Source organism: Anabrus simplex, chromosome 6 (genome assembly GCF_040414725.1).
Source record: "Anabrus simplex isolate iqAnaSimp1 chromosome 6, ASM4041472v1, whole genome shotgun sequence".
NCBI classification, from domain to species: domain Eukaryota; kingdom Metazoa; phylum Arthropoda; class Insecta; order Orthoptera; family Tettigoniidae; genus Anabrus; species Anabrus simplex.
This window is the reverse complement of record NC_090270.1, coordinates 205085199-205108109: the sequence shown is the minus strand read 5'-3', so window position 1 is coordinate 205108109 and position 22911 is coordinate 205085199. Positions and strand designations below refer to the sequence as shown.

Sequence of the window (22911 nt, the reverse complement as noted above, 5' to 3'; positions counted from 1 at the left end):
AGTAGAGGGAATTTTAAGACGACGATGGTTAGACTCGGTTTCTAACGATTTAAAGATAAGAGGTATAGAACTAAATGAGGCCACAACACTAGTTGCAAATCGAGTATTGTGGCGACGTTTAGTAAATTCTCAGAGGCTTGCAGACTGAACGCTGAAAGGCATAACAGTCTATAATGATAATGTATGTATGTATGTATGTATGTATGTATGTATGTATGTATGTATGTATGTAAATTCGAGTTAGGAGCTCAAAAAGTGTAAAACTAGGGGCTGGTAGCCCAAGGGTGTTAAAGTTCCGAAATCTTGGATTTTTCCTAACTCTTGTACCTGAACTGTCATTGTTATCTCACTAAGTGAAAAATTGTTAAAGTTTTGTTGGTTTTTAAAATATAACCTTCAGTTTGAATTTTAAATTTTGTTCTGGACATTGTAGTTAGACCCATTCACCCCGGCACCTTCTTTCACCTCTGCTGGTCCACGGGTAACCCCGTAACAGAATCCATAAATAAAACTCGTTCATATAAACAAATGATTCTTCTGGAATAATTTCAATGTAACTTACTAACCTCTCATTCAATGAAATGAACTACCCCCTCTCCTGGGGTACTACCCTCCTGGGGGCATTGGCGCGCCCGCGCGAAAGTGGGGGCGACGGAGTTATTGGTGGTACCAGTGCTCTAAAACGCTCCTCTGCCAACGTATTTTGGAAATAGGTTAATGTTTGGTGAAGTTATTTATTAGTGAAGAGTGTGAATAATTGTAAATTGAACTGCAGTTGTTTAGGTAACGTATGGATTTATTTTCTTGGTCTTGATTTGTAGCAATTTTAAAAGAATTGAAGTGACTTGGTCTTAGTACCGATTTTAGAAAATGTATTTTATTCCGTGAACAGCACAGTTGATATATCATTGTCTGATTGCTTAGCATGAGTTTAATAGCTTGCAGTGAGGAAGTGGACCTGCTGGTTATCCGACCAGGTGCCAGCCACGCCCAATGTTGCTGAATTAAGTGCAACTGGGCTTTCTCACTGCTGGTTGTCGTGGTAATTGTTACTCACGAATGTGGATGTTATTACATTAGATTTTAATTTAGAAGCGAATAGCAGCATTTATAATCGGCTTTTAGCAGCACGCCTTGACTCGGCTTATTGTGGTTCAGTGTTCCTTCTTGGGTGAATTTTTTTTCTTGGAGAAGGCATTTGGATGCTTGGTTGGCGATAGGTGTATTTGGCGGTGGTGAGGAAGCGAGAATTGTTTAACTTACAGTTAGACTTGCTTTGGTTGTGTTGGAAGGTGGTGGGGGTTTGGAGGGGGTAGGAGGAGGCGGTTCGTGACGGGGTACTTGATTTTAGGCTGGGGCGGGGAATTAAATAGTTGATTTAGGGTCTCGGCTACACGATCCACCGAGGGGGTCCAGAAATTAGGTCGACTAACCTCGCACAAAGCCAGTAGCTAGCCTACTCCTAGCGGTGTTCAACCCACACAGTATTTTTCCAGATAGCTAGTCATACGTGTACCAAGTTTGGCTGAAATTGGTCTGTGCCTACTAGAGGTCTGTGGAATATACACATACATACATACATACATACATACATACATACATAACATACATAACATACATACACACATACATACATACATACATAACATACATACATAACATACATACATACATACATACATACATACATACATACATACATACATACATACATACATAACATACATACACACATACATACATACATACATACATACATACATACATACATACATACATACATACATACATACATACATACATACATACATACATAACATACATACATACATACATACATACATACATACATACATACATACATACATACATACATACATACATACATACATACATACATACATACATACATACAGCCAATACTTGATTTTAGGATCACTCAAAGTTGACTGAATTTAAAGACCTATCAATGCAGGTAATTCCGGAGAGAATGAAAAGTAGATAAATCAAATAGATCCAACAGAACGGCCAGATGGAATGCACAAAGCTGATTTTTTCCTGCTATTTGCTTTACGTCGCACCGTCGCAGATAGGTCTTATGGTGACGATGGGACAGGAAAGGTCTAGGAGTTGGAAGGAAGCGGCCATTGCCTTAATTAAGGTACAGCCCCAGCATTTGCCTGGTGTGTAAATGGGAAATCACGGAAAACCATTTTCAGGGCTGCCGACAGTGGGGTTCGAATCCACTATCTCCCGGATGCGAGCTCACGGCTGCGCGCCCCTAACCGCACGGCCAACTTGCCCGGTCAAACCTGCTTTTAATCAATGTTTTAATGTATAGATATTTTTTTACCTAATAAGGTTGTCATAAGTGCTGGACCACCCAGTACTAAAATCTTTCTTTGTATTTTCCAGGAGCAGATACTGCAGCATCCAGGTTATATCAAGCGACAAATTTCATTGCAAATGCAGGGTATGATACGGTATCCCAAGCGAACGATATAGCATTGGTTAGAGTTCAGGGGCCGATACTAATGAGTCCAGAAGTGATGCCTGTGTGCCTTCCCTTCCGCTACAGACAATTCTCCTTCACCAAGGAGACAGTAACCGTTCTTGGTAAGTAAGCTCTACAGCAAGTAAGTGGTGCATTCAACTAATTTCTCCTTATTTTTCTTCAAAATATTAGTAGTTTGGAAGTTATTTACATATCTATATATATAAAATAAGAGTTTTGTCTGTACATTGCTCAGAATTTGAAAATAATGGTATTTCTGTATCGGTCATGTCCATAGTAACAAGAAAATGTACTTTTTACTTTTCCGTAATTTCTGTCTGTCTGTCTGTCTGTATGTATGTACACGCATCACGAGAAAACGGCTGAAGAGAATTTAATGAAAATCGGCATGTAAAGTCGGAAGATAAGCCGCTACAATCTAGGCTATAAATCATTTTATTTACGCTGAGTGAAATGGTAGTTTAGGGGAAGGCCTTAAATTTAATTATCGAATGTTTATATTATTAGCAGTCCTATCGATAAATACTATATAACTAAAGTTATATAGAATTCAATTTCCAATCATTTATGTCTTATACATTTTTACCGTACCGGCTCTGATAACACAGATATTAATGAATTTGTATTTTTGTTGCTAAGTCCATATCAACGCCGAGCCACGAGAAAATGGGTTAACAGAATTTAATGAAAACAGCTATATAGAGTCGGGGAATAAGAAACTACAGTCTAAGCTGTAAATAATTTTATTTTCCCGAGATGAAATGGTAGTTTAGGGGAAGGCGCTTAAAATTTAATTTTTAAATACCGGTACGTATGTTATTGGTGCTATCGAAAAGTACGGTACTACATAACAAAAGTTATAGACAATACAATTTCCGATCATTTATGTTTCATTCAGTTTTACTGTACCGACTATGATGAGATTGGTATTTCAGGAGGCCTACAATATCCAAAGCGCTTAACACTGATCAACAATAACTTTACATTGACCATTGTTTGTTGTGATGTTCTTCGTGCCGCTCAACTCTGATAGATGAGATTACTACTGCGTACCGAGTATAACAGCCTGACTGAACATTGGCGGAAATAGCTAGGGAGTTGGAAAACATTTTCTGATAATGCTGGTACGTAACACACTGGTTCATCATAGCATTCGAGCTATTCAATCCCTACTTTGAGGCACTGATTGGAATGAGTAGTGTGCATATTTAACGGAATAATGACAGAGGAGTGTTCATGGCAGTCTGCGACCTGGTTATTTCAGCTCTGGAACTATGGACTGTTAGATCGGCACCGTAGTACTGTTCGTTGAAAGTGAGAAAGTGTGCGGTTTTTCATTTGATCGAGTATTTTATATGATATCATTGCTTTCAATCGCTACATTCCTACTGACGTTTTTGTAATGACCTATGTTGAATTCAGTTAGGAAAACCACCAAGTCAGTCTTTCTGAGAATCCCGTAGCGAAGCACGGGTACATCAGCTAGTTTTTTATAGATCTGGGGACAGCTGGTGACCGTGTACGTAGAGCTATATTTTGGGCGGCCCTTCGAAAGCAGGAAGTCCCTGAGATGTTTGTGAAGATAGTTTAAGACATGCACTATCATCCAAGAAGTAGAGATCAAAACTGATCTGGAACGTCGGAAAGCTTCCCTCCTGACGTCCGTGTCAGCGTATTACTGTTCTATATTGTCGTCAGTTATTCTCTGGAAAGGTTGATGTTTAGTCTTGCCTGGGAACATGCCAGTGTTGCCAAATCAGCGGATTTTCCGCTAAATTTGGCGAATATTTAAATGGAACAGCGGATAAATTCTCCATTTAGCGGACAGCGGATTTTTGAAGGATTTTCAAACTTATAATAACTCACCTTTCTTTACCAGGAGAAAACAATTTAGAACTTACTGGGTACGATATAATAGTCTACTTAATCCCATTGTATTGAACTTAGGCTGTATACTACACCACTCGTTTTCTAGTCCAGATCTGGCCTGCTGTTCTGTGGGCCTACAGCCTCAGTCACAATTTATTGCAATCGTTAACTGTACTCTTGATTAGCTGGTCAGTGTCGTGTTTGACACCGTGTGTTTCTTTTGACACCAGGTTCTTTTTGGTATATCAATATGTCGAAAGAAAAGTTTAAAAAGTACAGTCAGATATTTCGTAAAGGGTTGTCAAATAATTAAACTTTAAAAGACTAGTTGCTTGAGCTTCCCAGTTATCCCAAATACGGACAGTCAGTCTATTGGCAGTGCAATATAAATGCGAAATTGTTAGACATTATTCCTTTCCGCACTTATCAAAAACTATGAAATAAGAGTGAAAATAACTTTCGAAATAGATTTGAACATTTCCGTACGAGCTTTGCTACTGTGAACTGCCAATATATTGTCGTTGCTGGGACGAAACCTCCTATGTGCTAATATGTTTGGAGGCATACTGACCCGCAGCACGTACATTATGAAGAGCGAGAATGCCTTGACAACTGTCACACGATATTGCACCTTAGATGACAGAACCTTAGCGGCCAAAGTTCTAAGCTAAAATATTTCACATAGGAGGTTTCGTCCCGGCAACGACGATATTTTGAAAAAGAATAGTACCATATGGCTTCATATGAAACAACAGGACCTAAACCCAGCACATCTGCTTCTGAGCATATAGTGCGGGGAAGAGAATATGATGGTCTCTTCCTCTGAAACTGGTGAGTGTTGAGTTAATCTCCTCTGTTAAAACATCTGGTATATGCCCTTTTGCTTTAGTTCGAAATTTAGCGGATTTTCAACTGAAATTTATCGGAGAAAAGATTTGTAGATTGGCAACACTGGATGGCACCGTCTTAATCGACGACAGTCGGAAACGTCTAGTCAGCTGGGACGTTTAAATCTTAAAACATCCAGCGTTTATTTTTTGGTACTGCGAGTTAGAATTTTTCCCATGAAAATTCACAGAGTGTCTTCAAAGAAGGCGACTAAGTCCGGGCATTATGCATTTATCACATGGCAGCTATATACGAAAGTGACATACACAGAATCGGGGTAGAAAGCTATACGGACGATATCTTGAAGTGGAAACTGAAAACACTTCACGTTATCGAATATTCGGGGTATAGAATAACGTGCATACTACTTCGGCTCCACTAATGCCACTGTATTTTGTCTTCGTCTACAGTTGATGTTTTGAAACCAGCTTTATTGTGCCTTGACATTCTCATTTTGCATTCTTACAAAATCGGACTGAATATAAGTCTGTAATGTTCCTTTACCGTTTTATTTGTAACTCTGGGTTACGTGGCCGAATCGTATCCTTGCAATATCATTAATTTCATTGTAATTTTTGTCCTAAATGGAGGATGATAAATGATTTCACGCATATCAATAGTAAAATTAGCGGTAAATTAATGAAAACCATTATTGCTAGAGAAATATACATACGTAAGTCCAGGACTAGCACCAACGAATGGGAGTGCTAATTAAAATTAGAACTGAGGAAGCTATATATTATGTCAATGTGGTTATGGAACTCTAAATCTCGCGTCTCAGCGACTGTCATGATCATTAATGTCACCAAGCATTGTGTGGTCCGCTTCATCGAGCAGTCTTTTGTTTCCTTCTCGAGGTCCAGGGTTAGCACCGACGAATGGGAGTGCTATGTCTGTGAATTCTCAATATCTTTGTCCATCTTGACTAGAGCGGGCAGCTCAAACGGAAAAATGGAGTTAAAAATATACCGTAAGTTGGACTAATACAAAAATGAATAATATTGAGAGAAAAATAGCATGATCCCTGGGAATTATAGGCACAAGTCAACAACTCGCCCCACCATGTAACATCAAGCAAATCAAAGCAAAGCAAAGAAGTTCGAAGAAGATAAGTGAGCAAAGACTTCACACACAGAAGTGTTTCATGAACAGAAGCCATATTGAAACGCTGCGACGCAGTAGAATTCATAATCGTAATGTAGAAAATCATGTATGCATACATTTTTTCTAATAATAATGGTATTTATTAATTTACGACTAATTTTACTCTTGATTTGCGTAGAAGCAATTATCATCTTCCATTTAGGACAAAAATTATAATGGCATTTCATGGATACGATTCGTTCACGTAACCTAACACTGTATTTCTCTATCACGTCCTCACCCACTGATGACTGTCGAATAAAGCTGCGAAATCTGGCCAGGGCATAACCAAGCTATCAGCCTACGAACTCCCAACTTAGGCCTACACACAACTTCGTACTGTTAACAGCTTTTTGAGTGTTTCGATGAAGCCTAAAGCGATATTTTAAACTGCTATGGTACACAGCTACTCAAGGTTGCAATGTGCAGTACGCTACGGCATGCGGCTAGTCACTCTGATTAAAATTTAGATATTGCTTGTACTCGTATAAGGAGACGACTTAAGTTCAGGTTTCTTCAACAGGAACTAGATTTTCATGGGGATGATGTGTACGCATAAGCGTAATGTACTGAATTATTTCGAGTTACAGAAACACATTTTACATCAGGGCTTCAAATAAATTTGGAGGTATCGAAATATTCGAGTAATAGAACCTCGAGTTGTAGAAAATACATAACACGTAAAATATATAAGATTCCGTTGGGATACGTAAATCCCTTCGATATATCGAAAATTCAACTTAGGCGTCGATTTATAGAAGATTTACTGTGTACATATTTGTACCGTACTAGCGGTAATACTCGGGACTGCTCAGGCACTTTCCTTGAATGTTTAATTTTAGGAGATTATTTTTAGTTATATTTTGTAGGTTTTTGTAGTGTCAGGTTAACTGATGGTTTACGAAATTTTTTGTAGAGATATTATGTGTTTAATTTTAAGTTTAATTTGAGAATATAATCTCGCGTTCAACTATTTCTTCGTGGCAGCCCAGATTTTCAGGGAAGTAGCTGATCGTTAAAAACAAATAATGATGTACACGATTCCAGCTATCAATGGCACTGTCACCAGTCAGGCTAGGGACCCCGAGAACTATGGGCCCAACACTAATATCGGTCATTTTGGACATATTCTTGTTCACTCCTTCTCAATCCCTATGCCGAAGGAGGCTGAACTTGGACTTAAACGACACACAGAGTGTCACAAATCATCTCAGCGACCCCGAAAGCCATACATTCGACACTACATATCAACCCCTTCCCTAGGAGTACTAGTGGTGTCTTACCTCCACAGTAGTTTTCCCTTATAAAACACGTAGGACCATTATTTACCACTTGACTTATTGTTCTTCAAATCTTCCCAAAACTTCCCCATCCTTTCACTATGGGCTCGTCTTCTCTCTTGTGTCCAAGCACTTTTGAGTTTCGAGTTCCTTGCTGTTGGGTTCATGGATGTGAACATATGTGAATTGATTTTCTGTCTGAATGTGGTCCATGTAGTTTCCAGGGGGTCAATATTAATTTCTGCAAGGTCAGTTTGTGAGCTTCACTAATAGGAAAAGTCCTCTCAGTTTTATTTACTGCGTTGATGGGGTGAAAGTTCCTTATCAGCATCATTGTGAGTGTCTAGGTGTTAATATAAGGAAAGTTCATCATTGGGGTAATCACATAAACGGGATTGTTAATAATGGGTACAAATCTCTGCATAAGGTTATGAGGGTATTTAGGGGTTGTGGTAAGGGTGTAAAGGAGAGGGCATATAAGTCCTTGGTAAGACCCCTACTAGAGTATGTATGGGACCCTCACCAGGATTAATTGGTTCAAGAACTGGAAAAAATCCAAAGAAATGCTGCTCGATTTGTTCTGGGTGATTTCCGACAAAAGAGTAGCGTTAAAAATATGTTGCAAAGTTTGGGCTGGGAAGACATGGGAGAAACAAGACTAAGTGGTATGTTCCGAGCTGTTAATGGAGAGACGGCGTGTAATGACATTAGTAGACGAATAAATTTGAGTGGTGTCTTTAAAAGTAGGAAATATCTCAATATGTAGATAAAGTAGGATTTCAAGAGGACAAATTGGGGCAAATATTCGTTTATAGGAAGGGGAGTTAGGGACTGGAATAACTTACCAGGCTAGGAAAACAACAGATAGGGAATCTGCTACGTGGGGCTCGGCCGTAAATGCAGATCAGTGGCGATTGATTGAAATTTTTAAAAACACCGTTTCGACTGGGGCTGAACTATGACTTAAAAGGCATCCAGAGTGTCACAGGTCATCTCAGCAACCCCGGATACTATGGTTTCGATACTGACATAGGTCTCACCGTGGTTATTCTCACAGAGAAAAGGAGTAAGGTGAATAGACGTATTTCTCGTTTACCCTCGTCTAATGCCGAGGGTAAAAGAGTAGCAAACCTTACTATTCTGGGCTTTCTGAATATTAAGTTGTTCTAAATTCTTAATTACCGTTTGACTAATGTTGTCCATGACGCTAGAGATCTTCGGAGTGTTTGGTTTTTATAGACAAGACTAGGACTTAAAGAACTATTCTTCTCCTTATTATTATTATTATTATTATTATTATTATTATTATTAATACTACTACGGGTGGCCCAACGCGTGTGTGGAAAGGAATAGTAGGGCCGTAAAGTTGGAGAAATAAATGACCACATAAAGGAAAATCTCTAATATATTTTCTTTCCTTCTTCTCCCTTTTTGATTATTTTTATTTAACAAGAAAGAATTGGTTAACAATAGTGATCTATAATTTTTAATACTAATGAATAACAAGAGCAGTGATCTTACAACAGTGTGACAACTCTCAGAGCTTCATAAACAACAAGGGGGAATTGATCTGCCAATTTCTAAGACCTGCGAGCCGTCACATACCAGAATAAACTCTATTGAAAACTTGTTGCCCTTTTATTTCTCAGGGAAGCCAGCGAAAATACACACATGAACGGGAAGAATCCGCAGCTAATCAATAACTAAGCTCATGCTACAAATATAGGCCGAGAATAATTTAAATTCCAAAAGACCGGGCGAGTTGACCTTGCGGTCAGGAGCGCGCAGTTGTGAGCTCGCATCCGTTCGAACCCCACTGTCGACAGCCCTGAAGATGGTTTTCCGTTGTTTTCCATTTTCACACCAGGAAAATACTGGGGCTGTACCTTAATTAAGGCCACGGACGCTTGCTTGCCATTCCTAGGGCTTTCCTGTCCCATTGTCGCCATAAGACCTATCTGTATCGGTGCGACGTAAAGCAAGTGGCAAAAAATTCAAAAGATTAATAAATTTTGGAAAATAGGTCAACAGACAAAAGATAGAGAGGATGCAGAAAAGCACCAAGGGACCGCATGACATAACATAAGAATCTAATGGGGTTTCGAGGCCCATTGAAAGAGAGGATAATCCAATATATTATTACTTTGTGACTAGAAGGAAGGAAAATTAAAGACTGAAACGTGAAAGATGCAATTAAGTTTAGAAAATCCTAGTCACAAAAAAAAAAAAAAAAAAAAAAAAAAAAAAAAAAAAAACTGAGAAAAGGGAAACGAGAATCTACACTCGTGCTTCCTTTTAAGACATTACAGCCAATACGGTGGTTTACGTTCGCTGCTTGAAAAACGTAAAGAAACCTACACGATACGGAAATAAATTAAGTATCCCTACATTAAAACTTAAGAGTGTACCGCACAAATTTAAATGTTACATTGTAGATTGTTGAAGAAACGTAGCTTCGTTAGCCACTTGATGTTTTGTAGATTTACATGTTCTAGGATGAAGAAGCATACCTTACTTGTTGCCCCAGCACTCCGGCTGTCTTAAGCGAGGTGAAAACCTCGTCCGTCGATTACATAGTGAAGATAATCTTTAGCAGGCAACTGTCCCTTCCTTTTATAACGGCAAACTGGGCCATGATTGGATGAATAAAGTTCAGTAGGAGCAACACTATGAAGTGACCAAAGAGTACGGGCCTAACTATTACATTTCCTACTAGAAATGGCGTATGGCGTTTTAGTGTCGGGAGTGTCCGATTACATGTTCGGCTCGCCAGGTGCAGGTGTTTTGATTTGACGCCCGTCATTCCCTACTAAATGAACGTAAATGGAAGTTCCAACATAGGTTCCAAGGTACCAGCCTTAAACAGGAAAGTGCTATATATAGGCAGGCTTCAGAACTTTATATTAACGTGGAGCTCAGCGTATCTCCACAATATGTCACAATAGGCATATGTTTAAAGTGTTGCCTATCTCTAGGATGAAGCCATCTTGATTTTGTTATTATTATTATTGCAAGTGATGGATCACAGGCTAATATATACCTGTCAGGATAACAGACAGAATAAGAACCAGATAGATTCAAGAGCCTTGGATCGCTGGTCTAAGAAACGAAAGTGGCGTCGTCAGCGGACATCCACAACATAATTGAACAGGTAGCCGTAGGATTTTCTCACTTACTGTAAATTGTGACTCTATAAGAATAAATGTACTTCACTCAATAATAAAATACTTCTCTTTCCGACCGTACCCTCCCAATATTCCTGTATGTGTTCCGGTGATACTACTCGAGGCCGATTTCCAAAGTCGGTGCCTACGTTAGATATTGAGTATTTCTATAAAGGACCGTATTTGAAACGAAGTAATCCCATAATGGTGCATCAGTCAGGCACTTATCGAAGAGTATATTCAAAAAGCATAAATTGAAAATGGTTTGGTCATGTTTGTGGAATGAACACCACTCGAATACCACAACAACTCCTCTGGTGACAACTATCAACTAACGGATAACTAATGGCCAAAAGTACTGTACCCTACAGGGCACATTAATACTGCAGGATGATACCTACCTGCTCTTCTGTTCTTGCATACGGGCACCAGCTCAGCTGCAGTCGGCAGAAATGGTCGATAATTGGGTTCTTATGACGAGAGGATCATGGGGAACTCATATACTACATTAAACTACGAAATGAGGAACACTTTCGCTGTGATCAGAATTTTGAGCATAAGTTTGTATCCACAACACAAGTTAATTACAAGGATTGCACCTGTAGTGCCAAAATAAGTGCGCCAAAGGCTCACATCTACAGATTAAAAGGAAAACAAAGAAAATACAATCTGGATGATGACGTTATGCTGAAGTTAGTCGATCTGTGAACCAAGAAAAAAAACCGGATGTGTTCTCCCACATGGAAACTGCATCCCTATGTCTGCGACATAAAATGATATAATGGTAGAATCAAGGATACCCGCAGAGATTATCGCTATTATGAAAGTTTCCTCCCATACCGGGATATTTATATACACAAAAATAGCAGCACAATAAGTAATAAAAATAATCTCAGATAACCTACTCTAGCGCCCTCAATTTCCTATTTACACGGACGTGAACCCACGTCCACCAGGCAGAACTTTGTGTCAACAGGGCAATCATAACAGTAGCATAGTGCCAAGATCACATTAGTAGAATACACAACCCTAAGAATGCGAATCAAACAAGAAAGGAATACGAGGTAAAATGGGTAAAATAAATGACGCACAGTGTTTGCAAAAGACTTCCCTGTCAAAGGAGAATGACCGAACTCCAGAGCGATTTAAAAATGGCCGAGCTCACCCCAATACAGAGCAGGCGAACATTGACCTGCAGTCGGGTCTGGAGCACCCTCCCACATGAAAAAAAATCTTGTAAACAAACTACCGCTAGACGTCTTACCCTACATTCTTTCACAAAGGGACTTTCAAGCTTCTACACATAGCAGCAAATGGCCACAAAATAAGTGAGGAAAAACACATCTCACATACGCACCAGACTTCATTTAATCACCCACACGGATCGCAGTTAAATCACATAACATGTTCTACCATATTATCACCTCAAACCATCACCGTCAATATGCGGCGTGTCAACAGTAACCTTGGAGGTCAGAGGTTCAAACCCAACGTTTGGCAGAGTAGCACAGAGTCGAATAGCGTTAAAACCTGCGCCTCCGCTATAGTTTACGCCCGTCTAAGGCACGTAAATAGAGCCCCTTAACTAAATAAATACCATCGGCATGCCTACCTTACATTACGCAGATATGTCTGCCCTTCCCCTGGAATATAATGGGAATTACACATAGTGATCCTAGTCCTACAAGGAAAATGTATTTCACGACCGACCCAACCGAAAATATCCGGTCTATCGTACTCAAACAAAAGTGTATCACTAGGCACACTACCTCTTGCCGCGATAACAAATATTACCTCATTGTCTGCTTTACATAAAGATACAAAAAAAAAACAAATCTAACTACTCTTACCCTTAGATATATCAAAACAATCTTAATACGCAACCTGATGGGCCACAATCAATCCTATATTAACATTTACACGTTTAATTCTACTATCTCTGCGTGACACCTTAACTCTACCATATGTCTAGTAATTCATGGTCCACTTATCTCATTTGATCTCCTCCTCTCTCCCTCCGGGTAGGCTAGCATGATTTAGCCCATCATGGTAGAGGTCTTAGCCAGGGTCGTTTCTTGAAGTCCGGTCTTCCTGCCCCGCAGGCCCATGGTGCTGTCTTCTTCTTGAGGGATGCCTCGTTCCAGGTAGCGTCTTCGAAGCCACGTTCTGAAGTTCTTGCACCTTACTCCCCTCGGAATATCTCGCCTTCTTACTACAATGAAATATTCACTTTAAACACTACGCCACATTCTGGACATTTATTTAGGTTGAACTAGCACACAGCGCTAACATTTTGCAATACACACTCCTCGTCCTCCATTCTCATATAACTGCATACTCGCTAACTTGTGCACTGTGCCATAAACTATTTTCTGCTCTATAGACTATCCACTCGGTTATTGTTTTTATGCCCGCTTAACTTGGATTCAACAGTCTATCAGAGGATAAACATAGACCTCCTTAGCCTATTGTCCACACTTCCTCGGCACCTCGGGAGCTTCGCCCCTACCGCTATTTATCCGAGTCTACAAGTACGGCTTTCTATTGTTACTGATACCGTTAAGCACACGCGATCTCATTGATAGGTATCTGAACATCGCGCCACTTACAAATCCACCACCTGTAACTCCGTAAGTCTCCTATCCACTGGATCAAAGTTATCGCACTGTAATAATTACACACTGTCTTTGTTCTGAACAAAGGATTTCTGGCGCAATCTAGGCAGACGTGCGACGCGTGCCGGCAGCAATATGATAGTCAACTGGATGATCTCCCCCCATATCACTCAGCTTTTATATGAGGCAACACACCAAAGAACGCCAGGGAAAGTCCCGAGAAACAACTTGAGTCTGGAACGTGGCCACTACAGAGCTTCCCACGGTGGTTCTGCTTGGTACATATTTATTGATCTGATCATATGTTAATAAACCTAGAGGTATCTACAGCTTCGTAAAATTCTAGCAATCATTTCCATCTTTTTATTTACCTGAGAAACCTTCAATTACGGGAATTACGACCCAATTTCCGTAATGTGGTGGGCCTGTCTGCTCCCACTAAAAATCTCTGTTAAGATGGTAGGTCTCTCCCCCAGACAAAATCCCATCTCTCTTTCTCTCTTCCTCACATATTCTTTCTTCGTCACACATGACCACGCCTTGCCTCGGGAAATCACCTTCTCGCTTCCCGTGCTCTGTATAGCATCACGCCCTCACAAGCGGCGTCCTACTGCAAAATTTTTACTGCGTTAAATATCCATACTCGCAGTCAGATATAATGGTACATTTGGTACACACCAAAGAAAAATATGAAAAAAATCCATTTTTTGGTATTTTTCTTTGCGTCTGATATTTAACGCACAGGTGCCCCCCTTCTTTCATTCCGAGCCATCCTGTGGTTCTTCCGGAACTTGCTCCAGTAGTTCCTCACGCTCCTTCCTCATTCCGTAGTAGGCATCCAACAAAGCCAAGAATTTTCTATGATTCCCCAAACATTCATTGCACTCCACAGCAGCCCTTCCTATTATTGCGCTGCTCTGCGGCGAAACTTCTTCTACCTTTCCTACATTGAGGGATACATCATTCGGATTGTGGTCAAGGGTTTCATTTTCATCGTCGTGCGTCTCCAGTACTTCGTCTGCGCCTACTACGTCTTCTTCCTCTTCTTCTTATTCTTCTTCTACTTCATCGTCCTCTTCTCCCTCCATCTCTTCATTCTCGATGTTGTCCTCGATTGGCATTTGTCCTCTGGGAATATAAATTTTAAGATTGGCTGCATTGAATACCTTCTCAGTCCTACCGTCCAAGCTTCGTACCCTGTATGCACTGTTATCGTAACACTGAACTATACGATAAGGTCCCACATATAGTTCGGCAAACTTGTGATAAAATCTAGCTGACGGTTGACTGGGAGCAGGGCGACGAATGAGCACTAATTCATTTACTCGTAATGGGGCGGTGAAAACGCCTCTTTCTAGTTCTCCTCATTCTACGTTCCGCCTGCGCCCTCAGCTGTTCGGCCGCCCTCCTCACACATATCTCTTGTGACATTCTTATGTCGGTGGGGCACGGAATAACTTCTTGCCACGGCCGACAGGGATAGATGTTGTGGTGTAAAACTGAAGGAATTTGTGACGTGGATTCGTGTCGTGTTGAATTGATGGACTCGGTGATAATAGGTATCACACTCAACCACTTATAATGTTCTCGCGTACAGTAGATACGACAGTACTTAGCGATCTCTCGCATTATTCTTTCACTCGGGTTTGCTTCAGGATGCCGTATACTGGATAGCACGTGTTTGATTCCCAGGCGTTCCAGTTCCCTTTTAAAGGCCTCAGAAGTAAACTGCGCACCGTGGTCCGATAATAAATTCTCAGGTTTCCCCATGGAGGGAATTATCTTGTTTTTCAACTGATTTAGCGCCGTCCGGGCATTCGCCTTACGTACTGGACACAGTGTTACATATTTACTGAAAACATCCATGCATACTAATATGTATTTCAAGCCTCTACTCGCTGCGGGAATTGGCCCATACCAATCTATTTCGAAAAGTTTTCTTGGTTCCGTAGGGAGTAACGGTTTCGGTTTTTGCTTTAATAGGTAGGGGTTTGGCTTCACTCGCTGGCATATATTGCAGGTCTTAAGTAACTGCTGAACTGTAGTTCTCAACCTAGGCCAAACGAAAGTTTCTTGTAGCGTCGCAGTAACCTTATCAATACCGGCATGCCCTGTGGCATGATGTGTAAGCCCAATTAATCCTGTCTGTAAATTAGAAGGTACCGTAACCGGGTGTGTTCTTCGTCCACAAATTTGTGTATCATGCCACTAAGGAAATGGTAGGACGCAGCCTTCTTCTCTGCCTCAATGTATTCTGGGGTTCCTTGTTGCAATTCTTTCTTAAAATACTTCACCATGAGACTAGTGGCAGGGTCTTCTAATTGCTCATGCCCTATGTTTCGCAGCTGGTCTAAGACTTCTTGATCTTCCTGTCCCAGTTTTAGCTTCCGCGATTTTCTGTGGCTTTATCGCCTCGAAATTTTCTCTCTCTGCTTCGTCCTCTAAGTTGACTACCATAATCTCACATTTCTGAAAAATCCCTTTATAATCCTCGAATTCAAACGCTGGCCTGTCCTCATATTCACCCATGTTCCCGTCTTCTGCTGCAGTTAGCCAGATTCTTTCCTCCTGGTGGTAATCCTCATTCTGATTCAGCTTAACTTCTTCGGGTATCGGACTTAAGTGTAATCTAATAACATTGTTACCCATGTCAATATTGGCGTGATGTTCACGAAGAAAATCTGCTCCTAAGATCAGGTTATACTCCATTTTCGTGAGTACTACGCACGGGTGAGATATGACTGACCTGCCTATTTCAATGTCCACTAAGACTTGTTCCTTGCATACAGTTGTCTTATCTGGTACGATCCCTCTGACTTTCAGTTTAGCAATAGGAATGGAAGGAACTCGTGCCCTAGCCTTTATTTCTGACAGCAACGCTTGAGAAATAACGCTAATTGACGCGCCTGTGTCTGCCAGGATACGTGTCTTTAAACCATATATACGTGCATATATCATTGGTAATTCTTTAACCGTCTTGACATCAATTTTAATATGGTCGTCTAATAAGTCCTCAGGCCTTATTACCCAACTGTCTACTGTCACCGTCATCCATCCCTCTTCACTGTCCTCCCCTTCAGGGTTTAGGCTATCTCCATTTGTGGACTTGTAGTTTTTTTTAGCTCCCGCACTCCCCCGGCTATATTCAGGCGCGTGAGGGTTCAAGTTACACCCTCGGTTTTCGTTAATGTGTTGCTGCAGTTCCAGACTCCGTGCACCACACTGTATCGGATTCGCCTGCTGGATGGCATTCCTCTAATTCTCTGAATTGTTACGTTCTTGCTCTAACTTGTTCACATACTGCCTATGTTCTCTCTCATGTTCCGACTCACAAGGTCTGTAATCATTTCTGTGCTGTTGGTAGTCCCGCCTTCGATTCTGGTTCCAGTTGGAGTAAGGTTTTCTCGCCACATTCCTCCCCTCGTATCGCGGACGATATTGTCTCCCTGGCGGTCCAGGGTTATGACCTGCCGGCGAAACCTCTCTCCTTTCTTTGTAATTTCTATACCTTTGCTGGTTATTCCTATACCAGGGTCCTCCATTCGACCCCCTTTGTTGCCGGTTTTGTCCTTCCTCTCTCATCCATCTTGATGTCTGGGTACCCGAGTTCTGAATTTCTTGTCGGCTATTTCTTCCTTGTGGGTGTTCTTCCGGCATCACCTCCAGCGTGTTTATCGCTTCAGTATGCCGAATACGAGGCTGATTCTGTATCGAAGTTTGATCCAATTGCCTTAAAGTCGTTTCAACCTCACTAGCCGTATTGACGTTGGCGGCGATCAAAATTCTTTGCACCTCGACCGGTAGCTGTTTCATGATGGTCGTAATAACTTCTTTCTCTGGAGGGGGGTGGTCTAGTTCCCGCATTTTAATTAGCTGTGAAATGAAAAAATCATTAAAGCGCGTGGGCAGCGTGCTAGCATATCGTCTAGCATATAGCTCCAGTCTTAAATTCTGTTGGACCGAGAGGCTCCAATATCTCCTGAGAAAGGCTTCCTTAAAGTCCTCATAAGACTGGAAGGTGTTCTTGAAAGCAGTCATCCACTGAGACACAGTCCCTCCTAAAAACCTCTCTACTGTTCTGAGTCTTTTCTCCTTAGGTATCCGACAATCTTCCATATATTCTTCAATCTCCCTGAGAAATGAACGGGGCGTGCATTCGCCATTAGCTAAGAACTTCTTAGGTTTGTCCTCATTTGACCTCACTATATTATATACGGGAATGATATTGCCGTTCTCCGGCATTGAGCCCCGTATCATTGGCTTCTGTACGTTTAAAGACTCGTTCATCGCCGCCGACTCACTTGCGGAACTGCCCTCTACCTTAATTTCCACCGGCGCCTTTCTTTCATTTGATGACATCAGCACTTCTTCTCTTTTTCCTCCCTGATACTCATAAGAATTTTTCTGTTCTAGTTGCTGCTTCATTTGTCCTACTTGAAGTTCTAAACCTGACATTCGGGCAGTCATTTTCGTCTCGGTTTGTTCTACTTGAGCTTCAAGACTAATCATTTTTGCCTTCGTCTTTTCTTCAATTCGTTCCATCCTGTCAGCTGCCTTCTCATTTATTGCTCCTATCTTAGAATCCATCTTCCTTTCCAACAATACCAGACCAGAACTAGTTTCATCTATCTCCCTCTTTATTTCATCTATGTCCACAGCGTATGCTTTCAACCTCTTCTCTACCAGAACTTCATTATTAAGCGTCCTTTCCTCTAGCGTCCCTACTACTTCTTTCAACGTGGTAATTTGTTCTCCTGTTTCCTTCTCCATGTTTGACACCTGCCTCCTCAATTCCTCTGTGGTTTCCAGGCAACAAATGCGCACCTTTTCTATTTTCTCATCTAATTCCCCGAGCCGCGTCTGCGTCTGCTGATTGTCCGCCATTAACCGGTCTAATTTAGCATTCGTGTGCTCTTCTAAAGCCGTTAATTGTTCTTTCGTACGGCTTCTAGTCCTATTAACTGCTCCTCAGTTTTATTTATCTGTTTTTCACTTACGTCAATAACCTGTGATTTTATCGCAGCTACCTGAGTCTCTAACTCGACTTTCTGCTCCTCAATTTTACTCATCTGTTTTTCACTTACATCATTAACCTGTGATTTTATCGCAGCTATCTGAGTTTTTAACTCTACCTTCTGCTCTTCCCTGACTTCAGCGATCTGCGCTTTGACTTGTCCTAACTCCTCCATCAATAACTCCCGAAAACTTTCAAATGTCAGCGACATTTTATTACAATGAGAATACGCCAACCCGTCAAGAGAGACTTAGAGGTCTTACCCGCATACCGTCATCACCCTAGATTTCGTTAAATTTCTACCTATCCACTTATGCTCTGTCTGATTATATATGAACCACAAACGTCAGAAATTTTGAACAAAATGATATAACACACTATAGTTTAAATCTAAATAACAGTGTGTTGCATAGCGATGGTTAATTACCAGATCACAGTCCTGAAAGAAATCATCCTCACCATGATTACGAAATATAATACAGAATATCGACACCAAGACATGTACAATATTCACTGTTAAAAATAACGCACTAAAATTTGAACAGATTCAATGCCAAACCACTGGCTTCTCTGTTTCAGTTCCTCATTTATCAAAGAAAAACTCCTAACTAATAATCCACCTTCATTCAGACAAGTTTTTGTATTCTATCTTGGATACTCATAGCGTCTGCATCTATACTCTCGTCATACACAATTAAAGGCAAATTACTACATTATGGTGGATATTATTCTCCTTCCCCATGGATACTCTCGCCACGCGCTATTGAGCGACACTCTTATATGCCCAATAATCCTCAATACTGGCCCCTAAGTACGGGCGCCACTCTTATGTACCCTACAGGGCACATTAATACTGCAGGATGATACCTACCTGCTCTTCTGTTCTTGCATACGGGCACCAGCTCAGCTGCAGTCGGCAGAAATGGTCGATAATTGGGTTCTTATGACGAGAGGATCATGGGGAACTCATATACTACATTAAACTACGAAATGAGGAACACTTTCGCTGTGATCAGAATTTTGAGCATAAGTTTGTATTCACAACACAAGTTAATTACAAGGATTGCACCTGTAGTGCCAAAATAAGTGCGCCAAATGCTCACATCTACAGATTAAAAGGAAAACAAAGAAAATACAATCTGGATGATGACGTTATGCTGAAGTTTGTCGATCTGTGAACCAAGAAAAAAAACCGGATGTGTTCTCCCACATGGAAACTGCATCCCTATGTCTGCGACATAAAATGATATAATGGTAGAATCAAGGATACCCGCAGAGATTATCGCTATTATGAAAGTTTCCTCCCATACCGGGATATTTATATACACAAAAATAGCAGCACAATAAGTAATAAAAATAATCTCAGATAACCTACTCTAGCGCCCTCAATTTCCTATTTACACGGACGTGAACCCACGTCCACCAGGCAGAACTTTGTGTCAACAGGGCAATCATAACAGTAGCATAGTGCCAAGATCACATTAGTAGAATACACAACCCTAAGAATGCGAATCAAACAAGAAAGGAATACGAGGTAAAATGGGTAAAATAAATGACGCACAGTGTTTGCAAAAGACTTCCCTGTCAAAGGAGAATGACCGAACTCCAGAGCGATTTAAAAATGGCCGAGCTCACCCCAATACAGAGCAGGCGAACATTGACCTGCAGTCGGGTCTGGAGCACCCTCCCACATAAAAAAAACTTGTAAACAAACTACCGCTAGACGTCTTACCCTACATTCTTTCACAAAGGGACTTTCAAGCTTCTACACATAGCAGCAAATGGCCACAAAATAAGTGAGGAAAAACACATCTCACATACGCACCAGACTTCATTTAATCAGCCACACGGGTCGCAGTTAAATCACATAACATGTTCTACCATATTATCACCTCAAACCATCACCGTCAATATGCGGCGTGTCAACAGTAACCTTGGGGGTCAGAGGTTCAAACCCAACGTTTGGCAGAGTAGCACAGAGTCGAATAGCGTTAAAACCTGCGCCTCCGCTATAGTTTACGCCCGTCTAAGGCACGTAAATAGAGCCCCTTAACTAAATAAATACCATCGGCATGCCTACCTTACATTACGCAGATATGTCTGCCCTTCCCCTGGAATATAATGGGAATTACACATAGTGATCCTAGTCCTACAAGGAAAATGTATTTCACGACCGACCCAACCGAAAATATCCGGTCTATCGTACTCAAACAAATATGTATCACTAGGCACACTACCTCTTGCCGCGATAACAAATATTACCTCATTGTCTGCTTTACATAAAGGTACAAAAAAACAAATCTAACTACTCTTACCCTTAGATATATCAAAACAATCTTAATACGCAACCTGATGGGCCACAATCAATCCTATATTAACATTTACACGTTTAATTCTACTATCTCTGCGTGACACCTTAACTCTACCATATGTCTAGTAATTCATGGTCCACTTATCTCATTTGATCTCCTCCTCTCTCCCTCCGGGTAGGCTAGCATGATTTAGACCATCATGGTAGAGGTCTCAGCCAGGGTCGTTTCTTGAAGTCCGGTCTTCCTGCCCCGCAGGCCCATGGTGCTGTCTTCTTCTTGAGGGATGCCTCGTTCCAGGTAGCGTCTTCGAAGCCACGTTCTGAAGTTCTTGCACCTTACTCCCCTCGGAATATCTCGCCTTCTTACTACAATGAAATATTCACTTTAAACACTACGCCACATTCTGGACATTTATTTAGGTTGAACTAGCACACAGCGCTAACACTTTGCAATACACACTCCTCGTCCTCCATTCTCATATAACTGCATACTCGCTAACTTGTGCACTGTGCCATAAACTATTTTCTGCTCTATAGACTATCCACTCGGTTATTGTTTTTATGCCCGCTTAACTTGGATTCAACAGTCTATCAGAGGATAAACATAGACCTCCTTAGCCTATTGTCCACACTTCCTCGGCACCTCGGGAGCTTCGCCCCTACCGCTATTTATCCGAGTCTACAAGTACGGCTTTCTATTGTTACTGATACCGTTAAGCACACGCGATCTCATTGATAGGTATCTGAACATCGCGCCACTTACAAATCCACCACCTGTAACTCCGTAAGTCTCCTATCCACTGGATCAAAGTTATCGCACTGTAATAATTACACACTGTCTTTGTTCTGAACAAAGGATTTCTGGCGCAATCTAGGCAGACGTGCGACGCGTGCCGGCAGCAATATGATAGTCAACTGGATGATCTCCCCCCATATCACTCAGCTTTTATATGAGGCAACACACCAAAGAACGCCAGGGAAAGTCCCGAGAAACAACTTGAGTCTGGAACGTGGCCACTACAGAGCTTCCCACGGTGGTTCTGCTTGGTACATATTTATTGATCTGATCATATGTTAATAAACCTAGAGGTATCTACAGCTTCGTAAAATTCTAGCAATCATTTCCATCTTTTTATTTACCTGAGAAACCTTCAATTACGGGAATTACGACCCAATTTCCGTAATGTGGTGGGCCTGTCTGCTCCCACTAAAAATCTCTGTTAAGATGGTAGGTCTCTCCCCCAGACAAAATCCCATCTCTCTTTCTCTCTTCCTCACATATTCTTTCTTCGTCACACATGACCACGCCTTGCCTCGGGAAATCACCTTCTCGCTTCCCGTGCTCTGTATAGCATCACGCCCTCACAAGCGGCGTCCTACTGCAAAATTTTTACTGCGTTAAATATCCATACTCGCAGTCAGATATAATGGTACAGTACATCTGACTCAAGAATATTCATGAATATCTGAAGGTCTTAACATCAGAGATGCCAAAGCCTTAGACCATCAACCACAAGGAATGGAAGTACGTCGTGCGTATGTCCCGAGTCCAGTGTACTGGCTACGGGGCTTGTTCCCATTATAAATCACCAGCAAGGGTTCCTTTATTATTATTATTATTATTATTATTATTATTATTATTATTATTATTATTATTATTATTATTATTATTATTATTATTATAAAGTTGCGAAGTGTGGGTTACTGTAGTCCCGTCCCAGTTCGTGAACCGTGGGCAACAGCTGAGTGACCTAGTAAGTGGTCCTGAGAGTCGCAATACCAGTTGCTATAGAATGGGAGTGGGCATCTCGGACATAATCTGAGTCATGGCCCTCGTAACCCGTTAAAGGAGAGATCCTCACTTGGACTATGTGTAAGTTTTTTTTGCTACTGGCTTTACGTCGCACATTGCCACGCAGGGTCTCGTCGGTTTTCAGAAATAACATGTTTTCTTTAGACTCTGTGATACTGGGGCATCCAGTATAAAGAGGCTCTTTTTTCTTTTTCTTCAAGCATTCGCGATTCATAGGTCTTATGGCGACGATGGGACAGGAAAGGGCTAGGACTGGGCAGGAAGTGGCCGTGGCCTTAATTAAGGTACAGCCCCAGCAT

The 22911-nt window shown here is 41.2% G+C and overlaps 1 protein-coding gene across 5 annotated transcripts in view; it reads left to right on the top strand.

Annotated features, from left to right (window-relative positions):
• Nucleotides 1–22911, top strand: part of LOC136875654 (venom serine protease) — a 172531-nt gene that overhangs the window by 103362 nt on the left and 46258 nt on the right. For all 5 annotated transcript variants that reach the window (XM_067149198.2, XM_067149201.2, XM_067149200.2 and 2 more), the window contains one exon: nucleotides 2416–2616. In XM_067149198.2, coding sequence (XP_067005299.2) covers nucleotides 2416–2616 — 201 coding nt within the window. The remainder of the gene's footprint in view (nucleotides 1–2415; nucleotides 2617–22911) is intronic.